Raw genomic sequence first — 20,525 nt, 5'->3', positions numbered from 1 at the left:
TCATATTTTCTCATCACATTGTTTCAAGTTTGATGTAGCTCTCTCCTACTTCATATTTTCTCATCACATTGTTTTAAGTTTGATGTAACTCTCTCCTACTTCATCTTTTCCCATCCCATTGTTCCAAGTTTGATGTAACTCTCTCCTACTTCATATTTTCTCATCACATTGTTTCAAGTTTGATGTAGCTCTCTCCTACTTCATCTTTTTCTCATCACATTGTTTCAAGTTTGATGTAGCTCTCTCCTATTTCATATTTTCCCATCCCATTGTTTCAAGTTTGATGTAACTCTCTCCTACTTCATCTTTTCTCATCCCATTGTTTTAAGTTTGATGTAGCTCTCTCCTACTATATTTTTTCTCATAACATTGTTTCAAGTTTGATGTAGCTCTCTCCTACTTCATCTTTTCTCATCACATTGTTTCAAGTTCGATGTAGCTCTCTCCTACTTCATCTTTTCTCATCACATTGTTTCAAGTTTGATGTAGCTCTCTCCTACTATATTTTTCTCATCCCATTGTTTCAAGTTTGATGTAGCTCTCTTCTACTTCATCTTTTCTCATCACATTGTTTCAAGTTTGATGTAGCTCTCTCCTACTTCATCTTTTCTCTTCACATTGTTTGACGTTTGATGTAACTCTCTCCTACTTCATCTTTTCTCTTCACATTGTTTGACGTTTGATGTAACTCTCTCCTACTTTATCTTTTCTCATCCCATTGTTTCTAGTTTGATGTAACTCTCTCCTACTTCATCTTTACTCATCACATTGTTTCAAGTTTGATGTAGCTCTCTCCTACTTCATCTTTTCTCATCACATTGTTTGACGTTTGATGTAACTCTCTCCTACTTCATCTTTTCTCATCCCATTGTTTCAAGTTTGATGTAGCTCTCTCCTACTTCATCTTTTCTCATCCCATTGTTTCAAGTTTGATGTAGCTCTCTCCTACTTCATCTTTTCTCATCACATTGTTTCAAGTTTGATGTAGCTCTCTCCTACTTCATATTTTCTCATCACATTGTTTCAAGTTTGATGTAGCTCTCTCCTACTTCATCTTTTCTCATCCCATTGTTTCAAGTTTGATGTAGCTCTCTCCTACTTCATCTTTTCTCATCACATTGTTTGAAGTTTGATGTAGCTCTCTCCTACTTCATATTTTCTTATCACATTGTTTCAAGTTTGATGTAGCTCTCTCCTACTTCATATTTTCTCATCCCATTGTTTGAAGTTTGATGCCCATTTTAGGTTACAGTTTAGTAGCAACGGTTTAGTAGTAACATTCATACCGTATCTACAACAAGGTAATTTATAAAATCTACGCTGGATACCCCTCATTATCTAGCATCAGTTTTATTATCGCAATAGACAGGGACGGTCTTAGTAACTCTGTAGCTCCGAACAGAATTAAGCAAACAGGGTCTCACAATGATAAGAAAACTCAGAACTAGGTTAAAAAGCACAGCATTGGGGGGCCTTCCATGTGTGGGGCCTCTGGCAATTGCCCAGTTTGCTCAATAGGTATGACTGTCTATTTTAATAGATGTACTAAATGTAAAAATCCCAAAGAAACTTGCATCTTCTGTTATCAATAGTACTAGTTCCACGCAGCACTTTCTTCATAGTTTCCATGATTGTTTATATTATAGCCATTGGTAAAGTAAGTCTTCACCGTGTCACTGTACTCTGACGCAAGTCACCTTCATACAATAGAGGGAGGGTAACAAGTCACACAATATGCTTCATTTTATGTCCATTTAGTCATACTTTAGACTCAAATTTACAAAGAATAACCTGGAGAAATTCAACCAATAAGTTTCGCGTTCAGTGACTCAAGAAATTGAGTCTGTTTTTCTTCAAATTGATGTTCCAGAAAAGAATATTTCCAATTTCTGCCCAAAGATAAAAAATCCCGCCTATTATTTCAGTGATATGCTATATAAAAAGCCCCATGGTTTACTGATGTACTTTACTGGTAGATGTAGTACATTGTGCTAGCTACAGAACAACATCAGTGACTCAAAACAATTTTGATCGGTTACTTCACTCGAGTGAGTTTAACAGTTTGTTGAATTCTGCTCAGGAAAAAAAAAAAATCTGGCACGTTACAATAGCATCTATATTTGGTACGACAGCATTACTATTGGTTCTATCAATTTTCTTGAAGGACTGCGTAGAATGTGGAAAAATATTTGACTTCTTTTCTACTCATTCAAGCTTTCCAACCACCATAGAACAATTGTTTCTTTGCGACATTCCTTCCGTTGAGGCTTTTCTCACTGTTGTTTGTGCAAACTTATGGTGCGGCACGAATAACTTGTTGCCATGGTAACTATGAGTGAGCTGTTGCAGGAACAATAAGGAGAGAACTGGTGTATGGATGAGGAATTACTAGACGTGAAAATCCACCACGTTGTCCACCTCTCCGTAAAATGTAAAATATCGAGGTAATTTCTGAAAATACCTTTTAAAGTGAATCAACAGAAGTTCGAAATTGTTTGCTTTTGTTTCCTTTTATCCACTGTGTCCATTGTGGGGAATCGAACCTCTGATTTTAGCGTTCGAACATTTTAACTTGCCACTGTCCCACCGACATACGAACTGCACGTAAAGAAATGGTCTCACTTTAGAGTCAGATGATTATATAGGGGTTAAACGACAGAGCTTTAAACGAAGAAATGTCCGGCATGGCCAGGTGGGTTAAAACGTTCGACTCGTAATCTGAGAATCGCGGGTTCGAATCCCGGTCGCACCAAACATGCTCGCCCTTTCAGCCGTGGGGGCGTTATAAAGTGACGGTCAATTCCACTATTTGTTGATAAAAGAGTAGTGCAAGAGTTGGCTCTGGGTGGTGATGATTAGCTGCCTTCCCTATAGTCTTACACTGCAAAATTAAGGACGACTAGCTCAGATAGCCCTTGTGTAGCTTTGCGAGAAATTCAAAAAACAAACAAACAAATATACCTTTGCAATTTTAATAACTTTAAAAAAAATTTAAATATATATGCATGAATATATCGACAAATACAAATATAGAAAAACATAAATATATATTTCATTCATATAATAAAAGTTCATAATAAATTTGCGGGATATTTAACAGAACCCAAGCGTTACGTCAAAAATTATATTACTGTTATTTGTTCTTTTGCCCAAAATTGCAAAAGCCCAGCATGGCCAGGTGGTTAGGGCGCTCGAATTTCAATTTATAGGTTGTGGCTTCGAATCCTCCGTTACATCAAACATGCTCGCTCTTTCAGCCGCGGGGGGGCGTTATAACGTGACGGTCAATCCCACAATCCGTTGGTAAAAGAGTAGCTCAAGAGTTTGACGGTGGGTGGTAATGACTAGCTGCCTTCCCTCTAGTCTTACGCCGCTAAATTAGGGACGGCTAGAGCAAATAGCCCTCGCGAAATTAAAAAACAAACAAACCTTTAACACCTACGCCTTGCTACTTACTCAGTTGCATGTTTATGACTATTTACTCGCGTGTGGTAAAAAGAGAATTATGTTTATTTGCTTTTAGTACAAAATTGCTGGACAACTTATCTGTTTTCTGAATTCTACCACGAGTTTAATGGTTTTAAGCCCGCAAACGCACGGTATAGTTAGACAAATAATATATCATCAATACGTTTTAGATGTCATAAAGGTGGTTATTTTTATGGAACTATACCCTTTGCACAATTTTGCAAGAGGTATAATTTCACTCGTTTACCTTGTACCTCGTGAGTTTATATAATATAAATATATACACACACACAGAGAGAGAGAGAGACCTGATAAATGTAACTTCTATTGTTTCCGTTAAAGTAACATGGGGTAAATATTGTTATATAACCGTTTTCCACTCCCATTTATTCACATATTTTTCGTTTTCGAAACTCGAACAAATACCATGAGGGCAGAGTTGATAATCACGTGATACGAGCTTTGTTTTTCACATTTCTCTCTACTTTCAACTTTTCTTTAGCATCTCCAGCTCAATGAAACTCAGATCCAAATTTATCTGGTGTGTGTGCGAGATTTTGATTACCACTCAATGAGAAAAGAAATCTATCGACTGCGGTTCGTATCTCTTGAAACGTCTTACGTCATTGGTACGAAACTGGATCTTTATTGGAGAATGTATATGTAGGTGTTTTGCTTAATAAATATTAGCCCACAAAATTCATTTTACAGCGTATTGAAGAGACCTTAGCTAAATACACAAAATTCAAAGGATTTTTTTGCAGAATAATTAATGGGCCCTTTTCTTGATATGCATACACATATACGTATATGAATATTAGTCGACGGTAAATATGAAGAAACTTTAGTTATATAGGTAAAATCCAAACTATAGCGGTCACGAAACTAGAAAATACCAAATGGAAACAGCATTTATCTTGTTGAATATGGGTCCGGCATGGCCAAGCGTGTTAAGGCGTGCGACTCGTAATCTGAGGGTCGCGGGTTCGCATCCCCGTCGCGCTAAACATGCTCGCCATTTCAGCCGTGGGGGCGTTATAATGTGACGGTCAATCCCACTATTCGTTGGTAAAAGAGTAGCCCAAGAGTTGGCGGTGGGTGGTGATGACTAGCTGCCTTCCCTCTAGTCTTACACTGCTAAATTAGGGACGGCTAGCACAGATAGCCCTCGAGTAGCTTTGCACGAAATTCAAAAAAAAAAAATGTTGAATATGAGTGAAAGATAAGGGAGACATTTAGTTATACGATGCATTAAAAAAACTGGTTTCGTAACATAAAACATAACAAACATTTACGTACTTTGTGTTTCGTCAATCTGGGTTCCTTCAAAGGCAGCTAAGCCTTTTTCTTTTTTTACATTTCTGATGTCACTCGCTGTAAACTCCATTATTGCAACATGTTTACCAGTAATAACAGGCATACTGTGTTACGTAAACTTATGAAGAGTGTTACAGACAAATATCTAGGTGCTTAATGCAAATCCTGTTTTACTGGATGATCATAATAAAGGATTAATTTAAGTGTCCGAAACACAGATAGGGAATGTAGAAATCTATACAAAACGGTAGACAGACAAAGATACAGGGAGTTAAGATTCCATTAGTGGTCCTAAAGGAATGACAAATAGAATAATTCTGTTAGACAAGTAAATGAACGTTATTTTAATAAGATGTACGAAAATTTTACTGACAATTTAGGAGTAAACTGGAATGAACGAAAAATACCTCTTGTAGAAAAACGAAGAACGAAGATTTGAAAGTCTTCCATCTTTCGTCATCAAGACCAAGACGTCCAGTAACTGGTGTGTTACGTAAAGTAAAACTAAAATTTATAACAAATAAACATCTATCTGCTTTATGTTTCGCAAACTGGATTTCTTCAAAAGCAACTAAGCCTTTTCTTTCCGCATTTGTCATCTCATCTGCTATGAACTGCAACATCACTCCAACATTAGTATTTCCACGAAGAGGAAAGACTTTCGAAACGTCTTTTCCTACACGTGTGTTTTCTTATAACAAGCAGGGCCCAGCATGGGCTGATAGTGAGGGCGCTCGACTCATCATCTGAAGGCCGCGGGTTCTAATCCTCATCACAACAAACATGCTCACTTTTTCAGCTATATGGGCGTTATAACGCGACCGTCAATCCCACAATTCGTCAGTAAAAAATTGCCCAAGAGTTGGCGGTAGACGGTGATGACAGCTGCCTCTCCCTCCAGTCCCACACTGCTAAATTAAAGCGGATAGCGTAGATAGCTCTCGTGTCGCTTTGCGCGAAAATTCAATAACAAACAAACCTACAATAGGCAGTTGCCGTCCATGCTAGTTTACTCACCATGAAACCTCTGTCTAAACAGACTCTGAAAGTACATTGAGAGGACTATTTTAAAAATGTCTTATCGTAATTTCGGTATTTCACACTTAACAAAAGACACCTAACATTGGCGAAACATAATCATTTCCATCACTGTAAAAGGACTTAGAGTTTATATCCTAACCTGTGTTGTTGATTCCGTGTGGCCGGATTCGGCTGTCGTAACGTCCGGGTCCAATGATACTGTCCAAAACTCGTTTTTCGATATGTCTGTAGTTGGCTTTTTCACTAGTAAAGATAAAGAAAGAAATCTCTTAAAAATAGTTACGGTAGACGCACTATTTGGACGTTTCATGAAAAGTGTTCTTCATATGACAGTACAGGTAACACTGAGCTACGTTCTTAACGTTAGTTCTTTAGTTTTAAAATGTTCATAAAATGTTAAAAGGATCGCGGATTTGAATCCCCGTCACACAAAACGTGCTCGTCCTTTCAGCCGTGGGATCGTTAAAAAGTTAAGATCAATCCCACTATTCGTTGGAAAAAGAGTCGTCCAAGAGTTGGCGGTGGGTGGTGATGACTAGCTGCCTTCCCTCTAGTCTTACATTATTAAATTAGGAACGACTAATGCAGATAGCCCTCGTGTAGCTCTATACGAAATTAAAAAACAAATAAACAAATTGTTAGCGTTTGTTATAGACTTTATTTTCATCATAACTAACCTTATATCAAATATTATTAACGTATTTTGTTCGCGTGTATCAATAAACAAGTGGTATTAATCTGTTGATAATTAATAAAAATTGTATCTAGTGCTCTCGGTATTTAACAATAATTTAGGAGTTTCAACTGCCGAAAAAGAATAATACACGTCAAGAAATAATGGGGAAGAAGCAATAACTGGATTTGTTTCCTTGTTCATTCGATACTCAGCTGAAGTGAATTCCCTCGAGTCAACTTGGGTGACAGAGATTTTCTCTGGCCAACAAAACCCCGAGTTTTCGAATTCACTGTATTCAACGAATTCAGAATGAAAGTGGGTAGATTAAAGCTCCGATTCTGTCGACAAGCAAATCCAAATTAAATGCAGTCTTTTCCTCCCTACAAAGAACGGATAAAATAACTTACAAGCTGATAAAAAGATTAAAATCCCTGTCGTCAATCTCACCGGGAAATTTGTCTGTTTATAATGAATTCCCATGATTCTCAGAAGATCGCGCACCAGTGTGGTTTGATCAAGGCTCTTCGCTTAGTTTCACCAAATTTAAACTTAGGTATCTATATAATAAAATGGTTTCCAAAAATGATTAAACATACAACAGCTATCTGAACTTGTTTAGGTCTGAAACTTCAGACAAAGATTAGAAAGTTTGTTTATGACATTACTCTAGGAAACAGTGATTAAGCGAGACTCAGTTTGTTGTTCGTGACTGCTACTAGAAGAGTTTGTTAGAAGATATAGAATGGAACACAAAATATTGTTCTGTAAACAATATTTAGTGTGGGAATGGTTTCATAGTTGCAATATAAAATCAAACAATCATGATATAACGTGTCCCTACTCTTTTCAATTTTTAAACTTAAATTCACATTTTATTATCATAATAAATGCTTAAGATTTCAACCACTAGGTGGCTCCTTTCGTAATGACGAGAACCCACTTGAAGTTACGTATTCTCAAGACTGTTGGTATGGGTATTAAAACTTTAATTAAAATAAAGTGCAGAATAATGTTTCGACCTTCATTTTTTGTTCACCTGAAGATGACCTAAGAAGGCTGAAACGTTGTTCTGTACTTTATTTTAATGGGTGGCTCCCTGTTATTCGATTTAAATTTGTTAATGGTTTGATATTTGTGTGTGTGTGTGTGTGTTATAGCAAAGCCACGTTGGGCTATCTGCTGAGTCCACCGAGGAAAATCGAACCACTGATTTTAGCGTTGTAATCCCGTAGACTTACCACTGTACCAGCGGGGGATATATTTGTCAATGGATGATGGCCTTAATGGATATTTAGAACAGTCACTTTTCAGTTGTCATTGATTGCTTTATATTAATTACGTTGCGGTTCTCTAAACTAACTTCTCATGATGGAACAGTAGCATATCTCCGGACTCGCAACCCTAAAAATCCATGGTTCGATTTCCCCAGGTGGACACAACAGACAGCCCAATGTGATTTCACAATGAAACAAAGAAACCAAACCAAATCTAAATTAAGTTATTCACGTGTTTCTAGTCTGCATGAAACCACAAATACGAAACAGTTAGTGAGAAATATTATTAACACGCATAATATGTATAATCGTATATAAACCATAACTCTAAAATATGCTCTAGATAAACAAATATTTACTTTTATGACAAAATGTAACCTTTGCGAGATGCTATTAGATGGTCATTATTTCTACACGTCAGAACAGCGAAAAAGTCAAAGTATCCGCGGAGTTACAAGCGCGAGAAAACACCCTACCGGTATATACTAACCTAATAAATAAACCAGTTGCTTTATTTACAACAGACTACTGATACTGCAAAAAAACGCATTTCAAGTCTTGAATATGACGAATGTTTCTCTTCTGTAACTTTTACTCTAATTGCATCATTTTTTAGACAAAACCAACAACATTATTTTATTAGGTTGTTGAATTAAGCACACAGCTACATAATGGGCTATCTGTACTCTGCCCACCACGGGTATTGAAACCCAGTTTTTAGCGTTGTAAGTCCGCAGACATGCCGCTGAGCCACTTTGGGGCTTATTATGTTCAAGGTCGCTCTCATAATTAATACGCAACTACTTTATTAGCTATGTTTGGTTATTATTACAAGATGGATTTTGGTAATTACTGATACTTAGCTGTTGGTTTGTTTTTTATTTCTTCTGAGCTTCTCGACTACGTATGACTCAGCAAGTGACACGAGACTCCGATGGTCCCCCAGTCTCTATTGACAACAATGTAATGATAGCTCCCGGGGGTGAAACTGAGCTATTAGTCATGCTGGCATAGGTTGATTGCTCACTCGAGTGTAAAACACGCGATTCAGTTCCATTCCCTTTTCTCTCTGCGACTTCATCAATGGAAGCGTTTTTCCTTTTGTCTCGGTTTGGCCACAACTCTACTGTCTCGTTGGAAGGTATCAATCTTGTGATAAATGCGCATTGTTTCAGAGCTTAAATTTAATCTAATCGCAAATCGCTCTCTCCACAGAATGGGGCTTTTCTTAGCCTAACCAAATAAAATATGTTTTTAAGGTATTCACTTCATCTATTCTGTGAAGGAATAAATACACAAACAGACGTTACCTCGCAGAGCTTAAGGTCTTAAACACCTTGGAAGGAGGAGGTGGATGCGTTTTACCTCTTCCACCGATAATTACACAATATTTATATGTTTGTTTGTGTGAAGTTAAGCACAAAGCTACACACAGTAGACTATCTGTGACATGTCCACGACGGATATCGAAACTCGGTTTCTAGCGTTATAAATCTGCAGACATACTGATATGTATATAAACGAGTAATTTAAGGCCCGGCATGGCCAGGTGGGTTAAGGCGTTCGACACGTAATCTGAGGGTCGCGGGTTCGAATTCCCATAGCACCAAACATGCTCGTCCTTTCAGCCGTGGGGGTGTTATAATGTGACGGCCAATCCCACTATTCGTTGGTGAAAGAGTAGCCCAAGAGTTGGCGGTGGGTGGTGATGAGTAGCTGCCTTCCCTCTAGTCTTACACTGCTAAATTAGGGACGGCTAGCGCAGATTGCCCTCGAGTAGCTTTGCGCGAAATTCAAAACCAACCAAAACTTTCATGATGAGGTAAGCAAAATGTAACATTTTCTACCTTTTCAATTGGTTCAACTTAAACTCCAACTAAGTTATTACATTAAATGCTTGCAGTTACAAGCACTAGGTGGCTCTCGGTTTTTTTTTATTAAAAATCTCTTAATAAAACGAAATTAATGTGTTTTCAGAATAATTAGTTTTCTATCAAATTATTTTTTCTCCAAATAATACCGACTTTATTTTTTTATTGTTTACTGTTTACGTTTAGCCTTTGCACGAAAAAATAAATATCTGTACTTTTAACAGTGCACTTTTTGTATAAGGTTTATATGCAGACTATTAGATAACTAGTAAATAAACACAGAAAGCTGATATTTTTAACTGAGGAAACAAAGTATAAAAATAAACTGGCTTTCAATGAAAATGACAAGGTTTTGAGACAATAATTGAAAAGGACAAACTTACCAAGCACACCTGGCGAGGAGCAAGAGAAACAGAAAAAGGCCTAGTGCACCGTCTGAATTTTTTCGCCACTTCATTCTTGTCTTACAGTATGGGAGAGTTTTATGGAAAACTTGTAGTTCCTGGAACACGGATAAACAAAAGGATTACAAGATGTTCGGATAAAAGGGTGTTCTATACTGTGGTTCGTTAACCAGTTTTACAAGGAATATATTTAATATTAATCCCTATGTAACATTTGTTGCCCAGCTAATTATGAGCGCCAACAGCAGTTTGAAGAGATTTAAAATTAGTTTCGAACCTACGCTTTATTACAGAACAATTCTGGTAATTATATACATAAATACATTGTGACCTAAACAATTATTCGTGTTAGGAGTAATTCCATATCACGTAACTTGTATTTTCACTTGAATACATTATTGCATAAATTCAATGAAAATATGTAAATACTGTTCGAAAGTCCATAGGAAGGCCCGGCATGGCCAGGTGGTTAGGGAGCTTGACTCGCAATTTGAGAGTTGCGGGTTCGAATCCCAGTTTCGCCAAACATACTTGCTCTTTCAACCATGGGGGCGTTATAATGGTTCAATGAATCCCACTATTCCTTAGCAATGGCGATGACTAACTGCCTTCCTTCTAGTCCCTACACCACTAAATTAGGGACAACTAGCGCAGTTAGCCCTGGTGTAGCTTTGCGCGATGTCAAAACAGACAAACACTAGTTACGAAAAGGGGACTCTTTCTAATTACCTGTTACAAACTTAGTAATTTATGAATTTTCAATCCTTCTATTATTCAGTTTCTAATAATCTCTTTCATTAAAGTGTGAAGATTTGAAAATACACTTCTAAATTAATCATTATTTAGCAACAATAGGTTTAAGTTATTTTCGTTTTACTGACTTTATACACGCAAGATGATAGCATATAGTTGTCTTCCATGCCTCAAAGTAAAACGTTACAACCATTATACTTTCACACACGTGTGATAGTGAACTGTTGAAATTAACACAACTTTAGATATGCCAGCGAAAGAGATGGCTGAACCTAAACACCACTCGTGCGTAACGGAGAGCTTCGAGATAACAGTCTATGAGACGCTGTGACATCATACAATGACAGGTCACGTGACACCTGTATTATTGTGATGCTCAACTTTCAAATCATTAGTGTAACTAGGCTATGACAATTATAGTCATCAGAAATCCCTAACGTAACTCACGGTCGACTACTTCATCTGTAACGCACAGCACAGAGAGCGGGAAGGCAGCGTCTTCTGTCACAAAACTGTCATTCTAAGGGCATTAAGGTCAGAAAGTAGTAAAGTTCGACCCAAATTAGTATTATTTACATAGTTTCGCCTATAAAAGACACAATAGCTATCATTAAATAGAAAATTTCTTAATCATTGTCAGTGTAGACAATCAATTGATCTTATGCAGTATTATTATTATGGATACATATATATTTCAGTAATACGGGGACTATTTTATCTAAGAATAAACTTGCATCATTAAATCGAAGAGCGTCCGTACAAGTAAGCTTTAACACGAGAATTATTGAATTTTTCAAACGCATTTACGAACCAAGCTACTTTTGACCTTGTTGATTTCAAGAATCGTACAAGAAAAATGTAAGTAAATGTACCATCAATACTGCAATTAATTATAATTATAAAAATTACCGTTTGATTCCTTCTCCATATTATAACTTGAAACAAAAACTAAACACCCGTGATTTTCGATACGGTGCTGGAAGGAACACGGGTCGTGTATTGGGTAACGTCGTACTTATGTTTATGAATTTCGCGCAAAGCTACTCGAGGGCTATCTGCGCTAGCCGTTCCTAATTTAGAAGTGTAAGACTAGAGGAAAGGCAGCTCGTCATCACCACCCACCGCCAACTCTTGGGCTACTCTTAGAAAAAGGAATTGTAGGATTGACCTGACATTATGACGCCCCCACGGCTGAAAAGGAAAGCATGTTTGGTGTGACACATATTCGAACCCGCGATTCTCAGATTACGAGGCGAGCGCCCTAACCTCCTGGCCATGCTGGACCTAAACATAAACACTTTAAGAATAAGAACAAAAAGGAAAAAAATAATAATTTTCACCAAGCATGGGGAAAAAAAATATATTGATGTGTTGTCTTAGTTTGCCTTAATAATCAAAGCCCAAATTAACCTACGTTGATCATAGATTACGTGGCCTGAGGAAAAGAAATCTCTTTTCAAATATTCTTGTGGTCAAAAATATTTTTTTAATGAGAGGAACCGAATATTATGATTACACAATAAACAAACAGTATTGTGTAGAAACAGATTATAATAACAGATGTTTATTTTAGGTTTTTTTGACGACGAAGGCACTTTTAAAAGCATCAGATTAACTGAAATCTGACAGAACCAGATTTTCTGATACGAAAAACGTTTCACGGATAGCGAGGTTAAATATCCCTTTGAATATATTACTTCCAGATAGTTTGAATGCCTGTATGAATAATTTACGAGCCAATGACCTGAATGTCTGTAAAAAGTCTCAGCAAATCTGTCTAAAAAGACTAATTTGTTGAGAATATGAACGTCCGTATGAATAACTTACATGCCAAAGACCTGAATGCCTGTGTGAAAAACGACTTATGGGTGTAAAAAGACTAATTTGCTGAGAATATGAACGTCCGTATGAATAATTTACATGCCAAAAACCTGAATGCCTGTGTGAAAAACGACTTATGGGTGTAAAAAGACTAATTTGCTGAGAATATGAACGTCCGTATGAATAATTTACATGCCAAAGACCTGAATGCCTGTGTGAAAAATGACTTATGTGTGCAAAAAGACCAATTTGCTGAGAAAATGAACGTCCGTATGAATAATTTACATGTCAAAGACCTGAATGCCTGTGTGAAAAACGACTTATGTGTGTAAAAAGACCAATTTGCTGAGAATGTGAACGTCCGTATGAATAGGTTTACATGTCTGCAGATTAACTTACAAATAATTTGAATATCTTTCTGGTGGACATATTTTAAATATGTTTTAATGTTTCTGAAAATCAAGAATACACCGACCAATGTTGTAAAAATTTTGTTTGTATGTTGTTGTTGTTGGTTCTGGAACACAGGTTTGTCTGAGGAGGTAATAATGTTAAAATGGAAAATAGTTTATGTTAGAAACCGTTATTTTGGCAAAAATAAATAAAACTCCGCACTGAATAAATAAACTCGCCTTCACTAATATTTGGTTAAATCGTTCGTTCGTTTTCGAAAAAGCCACGTTGGGATAACTGATTTAACCACCACGGGATTGAACGCTGAATTTTAGTATAGTCAATTCGCAAACTTACCTCTGTCTATTAAATGTATAAGTTACATGTAATAACATAACTTAACACATGGTACATTAAGCGTCGATACGGTATATGAAAACTTGAGTGCTAATGGTCTTTGTTACGTGTAATAGAGGCTTCACTACCTCTAAATATTAACATTGTTATAGTTGCTGTTACCAGCGGGTAATGTGAGTGACCTTTGTTTATTCTACGACAGTGTTAGCATCTTTGCACATTAGTTTAGCCACAATTCATTATTTAATACATTGTCTACATATTTACATGATACATTACAGCGGATATCGGTTGATAATTTTGTTTCCAATGTGTCTCTATATTTACGAAACAAACTATACTAAATACTACATACCAGCTACTAGTTGGTTTTGGAATTTCGCACAAAGCTACTCGAGGGTTATCTGTGCTAGCCGTCCCTAATTTAGCAGTGTAAGACTAGAGGGAAGGCAGCTAGTCATAACCACCCACCGCCATCTCTTGGGCTACTCTTTTACCAACGAATAGTGGGATTGACCGTCACATTATAACGCCCCCACGGCTGGGAGGGCGAGCATGTTTGGCGCGACTCGGGCGCGAACCCGCGACCCTCAGATTACGAAGCGCACGCCTTAACGCGCTAGGCCATGCCAGGCCGCCAGCTACTATCAATCTCTTCATACGTTATGTATATATATATATACACTAAACAGAAGTATAATACTTAAATATCCACAAATTCTCTATACATCTCGTCAAAACCGAGAAAACTGTACATTCATATCTAGAAAATATAAATAAAGACTGCCTTATTTTTTTGTTTTTGAATTTCGCGCAAAGCTATTCGAAGGCTATCAGAGTTTAATTTAGCAGTGGGAGGCAGCTAGTCATCACCACCCACCGCCAGTTCCTGGGCTACCCTTTTACCAACGAAAGGGCGAGCATGTTTGGTGTGACGAGGATTCGAACCCACGATCCTCGGATTACGAGTCGAGTGCCTTAACCCCCTGGCCACGTCTGGTAGTATTTTTGGGGTACTTGTCCAAAACGATTTATGTACGAATAACCAGTTTAATTACTTTTTTGGAATCTGTTATTATGGAGTGCCGGCCCCAGACGTTTGTAAAAAGAGTGTCCTACTACAGACACTGGAGTGCGTAATAATCAAAGGGATACGTAAACCAAGGTATTATTCCAACAAAGGGAGTTGAAAACGTAAGACACGAGTTGTTAACCGGATAGAGACATAATGACAAGCATAACACGAACAGAAAAAAAGAAAAACACGAAAGAAAACGTAAGTACTCTTTGGTTAAATACTCATCTGAGTTCCCATATATTACCTCAGCAAAATGCCACACTTACAAAGACCCAAGACGCTTTAGTTGAAATGGGATAAAGGCGAGAGAAATTTCATTTCCTCTGTTCTTATCTTATCTAGACCAACTAGAAATAGAAGGAAACTCTGTTATTACTGACACTAAATAAATAAACCCACCCCAGCTATTAAACAGCTCGTGAAATGTATTTTTCTTGATTATCCTGTTTAGAAGAAGCTTATAATTTATTCCCTATTTATTAGATGCTGTATGAACATGATATTGTGTAGTTCCATAATGGAACCTTGACCATTTATTTCTGTCCTGCTGTGTATTTTGTCTCCTAAAAATGGTTGTTAAAGTCTGCTCCATTTTGATGTTGTTAATTGGCTGCGTTATTTTGAAGCTGATAAGTAGCTGCTTTTTTAAGTTGTTAATTGGCTGCTTTAATTTGAAGCTGATAAGTAGCTGCTTTATTTTTAAACTGTTAATTGGCTGCTTTCGTTTGAAGCTCAAAAATAAAAAATATTAAAAGTTGAAGAATTAATTTAAGCAGAAAAACAACAACATGTTATAACTATAAATTTCATTTACAACTTAAGATACGAATATAATTAACATTAAAATTCCTCTAGAAAATTCATAGTTTTAAGGTTATATATATTTCAATTTCTTTTTAATAATTAAGGGCCTGGCATGGCCAAGCGCGTAAGGCGTGCGACTCGTGATCCGAGGGTCGCGAGTTCGCGCCCGCGTCGCGCTAAACATGCTCGCCCTCCCAGCCGTGGGGGTGTATAATGTGACGGTCAATCCCACTTTTCGTTGGTAAAAGAGTAGCCCAAGAGTTGGCGGTGGGTGGTGATGACTAGCTGCCTTCCCTCTAGTCTTACACTGCTAAATTAGGGACGGCTAGCACAGATAGCCCTCGAGTAGCTTTGTGCGAAATTCCAAAAAACAAACAAACAATTTAATAATTAAAAAATTTCAAACTTAAAATTCCATTATTGATACAGTGTCGTGCGAAGTTCAATCTAGTAATCGTTTGATAAATAAAGCAAGAAAAAACAAAGCTGAAATTGGCCTCTTCTGCTACTTTATATTTATTTCATCCTCGGAAACTAAAACCAAAGAACTTTCATTCAATACGAATGCATGCACCTGATACCAACGTGAAAGAAATATACTGCAACGTTGCTCTATTTCACTGACGAACAAAGTAAGTTTAAACTCCGAAACGCTTGGTCCCGAAGCCAGTCAATAAGTCTCTTCTACTCCTAACCAAAACGGATTTTCGTGTCTGAAGCTTCCCAAGAACTGCCCGGTCCAGATGAAAGCGACTCGAGTAATCGATTTCGCGAGAACGCAAGGCTACAATCAGTGGCGGTATTACAAAGGAACAGGAAAGTTATTGTGAAAGACTTCTGGTACACAAGCAGTTGTGTCGCTTGGGGCGGTGAGACAGAAATAAGTAGCGAACGTTACGTTGGTATAAATGCTAGCGTCAAACACGTCTTAAAGCAAGCCAATTGTTTAGGAACATTTTTCTCGGATACACACTGTAAGCTTGTTAGAAATTATTATTTATTAATTGAAATTTTTTTTCTTTTCATTTTGGCAAAAGATATCTAAAATCTTACCTTTAAAAATGTTAAGTTTAAACCGTAAAACACACTATAATTTATTGGACTACGTATCATTCATGTACTTCAGTTATACAACTGGTAATACCTAAGTATCAAACCGTTAAGTTACTTGTATTCAATGAGGAAGTTCATAAACAAATCACAAAAATCACTTTAACTTTGTTTCACCGATAAAGTTTTTATAGTTTTCTTTTGTTTGTATCATAAGTTTGCTTGATTTATTTTTTAACTAGCAAATGTCCATCTAATAAGAATCTACCTTAAACGTAGCTATTAACAGTTTCGTGACAATGTTTTCTAGAAGTTCTACTTGTGTAGCACATATCCTTCTATAACGTCTGCTGTGCAAATCTATCTGAATGTTTGTTTGTTTTATTTTGTTTTAATTTCGCGCAAAGCTACTCGAGAGCTATCTGCGCAAGCCGTCCCAAATTTAGCAGTGTAAGACTAGAGGGAAGGCAGCTAGTCATCACCACCCACTGCCAACTCTTGGGCTACTCTTTTACCAACGAATAGTGGGATTGACCGTAACGTTATAACGCCCCACAGCTGAAAGGATGAACATGTTTGGCGCGACGGGGGATGCGAAACCGCGACCCTTGGATGACGAGTCGAACACCTCAACACACTGGGCCATGCCGGGCCTACTTTATGTCAAGCGTGTGATGCCTACTTAACATGCAATATTAAGAATCAGGTTTAATATAAAAGCCAACGTGCTAGATATGCCAGCTGATAAACATATTTTACAATAGCGTCAAATAAATAGTTTGATCTTCTGTGGATGTAAACAAAAAATTTAAATATTTTTAATGAAAAAAAATGTTTATTTTTCAAAAGCACTTGGGTTATATGTAGATAGTGCTTAGACTGTTCATGTCTTGGGTTATATGTAGATAGTGCTCAGACTGTTCATGTACATATATTTTAATTTACAAAGAAACTTCTTATATTCTTATGCGTGATAATATAAAACGGACCAGATATGTTTACAGACCGATCTGTACACATCCCTACTTCACTCACCATGTTAAACAGATCTGTAAACATCCCTACTTCACTCACCATGTTAAACAGATCTGTACACATCCCTACTTCACTCACCATGTTAAATTGATCTGTAAACATCCATACTTCACTCACCATGTTAAACCGGTCTGTACACATCCCTACTTCACTCACCATGTTAAACAGATCTGTACACATCCCTACTTCACTCACCATGTTAAACCGATCTGTACACATCCCTACTTCACTCACCATGTTAAACCGATCTGTACACATCCCTACTTCACTCACCATGTTAAACCGATCTGTACACATCCCTACTTCACTCACCATGTTAAACAGATTTGTAAACATCCCTACTTCACTCACCATGTTAAACCGATCTGTACACATCCCTACTTCACTCACCATGTTAAACCGATCTGTACACATCCCTACTTCACTCACCATGTTAAAACGATCTGTACACATCCCTACTTCACTCACCATGTTAAACCGTTCTGTACACATCCCTACTTCACTCATTTACCATGTTTGTAATCTACAATTTTATTTTTCATAATCAGTGGATGAAAAGGAATGAGGAAGATAGAAAGTGAAGGGTGACAGGTCAAAAAGTAAGTCAACATGAAAACAGTTACATAGTTGAGATTAAAAGGTGACAGTTCAAGAAATAATTCAAAATGAAAATTGTTATATAGTTGACGACTGAAAGGTGACAGTTCAAGAAGAAGGTCAAGACAAGATGGAAACTTTCACATAGTTGGCGATTAAAGAATGGCAGTTCAAGAACTAATTCAAAATGAAAATTGTAACACACGCAGTTGGCAACTGAAAGTTGACAGTGAACATATGGCATAAATGTGTAGTGGTGTCACATGGTATTTTAACACGTCGTAACGTTAAACTGAATCAGACAGCTCAAACTGCTTGGCATAGCCAAATATGTTAAGGCGTTCGACTCGTAATCCGAGGGGTCGCGGGTTCGCATCCCAGTCGCGCCAAACATGCTCGCCCTTTCAGCCGCGGGGGCGTTATAATGTTACGGTCAATCCCACTATTCGTTGGTAAAAGAGTAGCCCAAGAGTTGGCGGTGGGTGGTGATGACTAGCTGCCTTCCCTCTAGTCTTACACTGATAAATTAGGGATGGCTAGCGCAGATAACCCTCGAGTAGCTTTGTGCGAAATTCAAAACAAACAAACAACCTTCATACCTCTTACAAACCACAGCTTGACCTCAAAATTGAAATCTCACTTATGTGGAAAGAGAGTGGATGAACGAAAGGCATCAATACAGGGGCCTTCTGTTGTTTGTTTGCAGTTAAGCATAAACTACACAATGGACTATCTGTATTGTTCTCACCACAGATATGTAAACCCGCTTTCTCAGCATTGTAAATGCGTGGCCATGTGTTGAGCTACTGATATACCACAGGAGGCTGCTGCAGATTAGCTACAACAAGTCTCGAAATATATAGCTGGCAAAATGTGGGATTGCTTTCAAACTACATCATGGTGGAATTTGTTGGACATTTGGACAAGGCAACTCATCATAATTAACAATACAAGCAAACAACAGTTCTGTATCGGTTCTAACTCGTCGCAAGTGAAGGATACCTGCTCCGATACAGAATAAGGTGTTCTCAGTTGCAACTAAACACTGTTTCAGAGTGATAACTAGATTTCCATACACTGGTCTGTATAGCAGATGTCCGTCTAGGTGCAGTAGGTTTACAACACGAACCAGAACGTACCAATGATGTTATTAATACATGTAATGGATCTTCATGAGGCGATATGGAACCATGTCCAACACCATTTTCATACAGAAATTTTACATACGTAGGGATCGTAAAATATTATGATGACAAGAGTAAATTAGGAATGGTGTCATTTGTTTTATGCCTGGTAGCGATCATACACTAAAACCAATTATACTGCAATATACTGGTGCAACTGGTCTTGATTCTGGCTTCAGCCTAATAGATCATAACGCTCTACTCCCTCGTGCCAAACTGGTAGACACTTTGAGTGGCCTTCACTCTCGCCGGACTTACTTCACTCCATCAACCAACAGACATTTAAGTTACTCAAGCACCGGCTTTGTCAGAGGAGTTGTCAGAGATACAGATTTCTGACTTTAAGTATATAACTTCATTGATAGACAGGTCTTGCTGTTTGTTTACGAAGTCTGGGCGCTAAATTACCAATCTTTTCTATTTAAGATATAATAACGGATCGTAAAATAAAATTGTTTTAGAACACTGTTTTTTTGTTGTTTTTTAATAACTGGAGTATCACAGACACCAATAAATTATTGCATCTTTTCTTCTTCGTGGTTTAGGTGCTGCTCACAGTTACTGAAATTTCGCATTTATTGTTGTAATAAAATACACTTGAATATCTCATTCTAATAATCATCTGTGTAATGTTTTTTGTTAATATTTTACCATTATATAGAAATATAAAATTAATTTTACTGAAGTGTCACAGAGGTGGGTCATTCCATGCGAACTCACCTAGAGCTTTCCAGTTCATGTCATAGATTTCCTTGAAAGCATTCAAGCAAAAACGACGTTTTGATTTATTCATCCATGTACAATCCTAAAGCTATGACATGAACTGGGGCAGGTAGCCCTCGTGTAGCTTTGCTGAAAATTAAGAAAAAACAAAAAACAAAGAAATTGAACATGAGCTGGGAAAAAAAAATTCTGGGTGAGTTGGCGTGGAATGACCCGCGTGTAGTTTCACTCTAATGTTTTAACTGAGGCAAGTTCACGCATTTACGTAACTTAGTGTTGTTATAGTTTTCTATTTAATATTATCATTTGAAAGGAAACAGCTGATGCAAATTTCAAATAGTGAAGCCTATAAGTTGGAGAATTAACCAGAATTTTTGCATATCTAAAATAAGAAGCTTATCTCTGCTTCCTTATTATCCTCCTGGTGGAATTGTACAAACATATCATCACTGGAAACCGTTATAACCAATAAAAACAATATAATAGCACAGACTATCCTTCATGAAATTACAGTCCCTGTTAGTATGGAAAATAGTTCCAAAAGTCCTACCCAGATTGCTTTTGTAACCATGGAAACCATCTACCGATAGTTCTAGCTAATATTTTACACATGAAATCTTGTTCTACAATAATGGCGCCATCTCAGACAATTCCTCCTTAATCTAAAGTATGAAAGAAA

At 37.3% G+C, this 20,525-nt stretch overlaps 1 protein-coding gene across 3 annotated transcripts in view; it reads right to left on the bottom strand.

Moving 5' to 3' along the window:
• The window catches only part of LOC143224863 (glutamate-gated chloride channel-like), a 373,200-nt gene that overhangs the window by 115,586 nt on the left and 237,089 nt on the right, over positions 1–20,525 (bottom strand). For all 3 annotated transcript variants that reach the window (XM_076453239.1, XM_076453238.1, XM_076453240.1), the window contains exons 2-3: positions 10,031–10,149; positions 5,966–6,069 (exon numbers count right to left, since the gene is read on the bottom strand). In XM_076453239.1, the coding sequence (XP_076309354.1) occupies positions 5,966–6,069; positions 10,031–10,104 (178 nt within the window). In that variant the 5' untranslated portion in view covers positions 10,105–10,149. The remainder of the gene's footprint in view (positions 1–5,965; positions 6,070–10,030; positions 10,150–20,525) is intronic.

Source organism: Tachypleus tridentatus, chromosome 9 (assembly GCF_004210375.1).
Source record: "Tachypleus tridentatus isolate NWPU-2018 chromosome 9, ASM421037v1, whole genome shotgun sequence".
NCBI lineage: Eukaryota > Metazoa > Arthropoda > Merostomata > Xiphosura > Limulidae > Tachypleus > Tachypleus tridentatus.
This window is presented reverse-complemented; position numbering and strand designations above follow the sequence as displayed.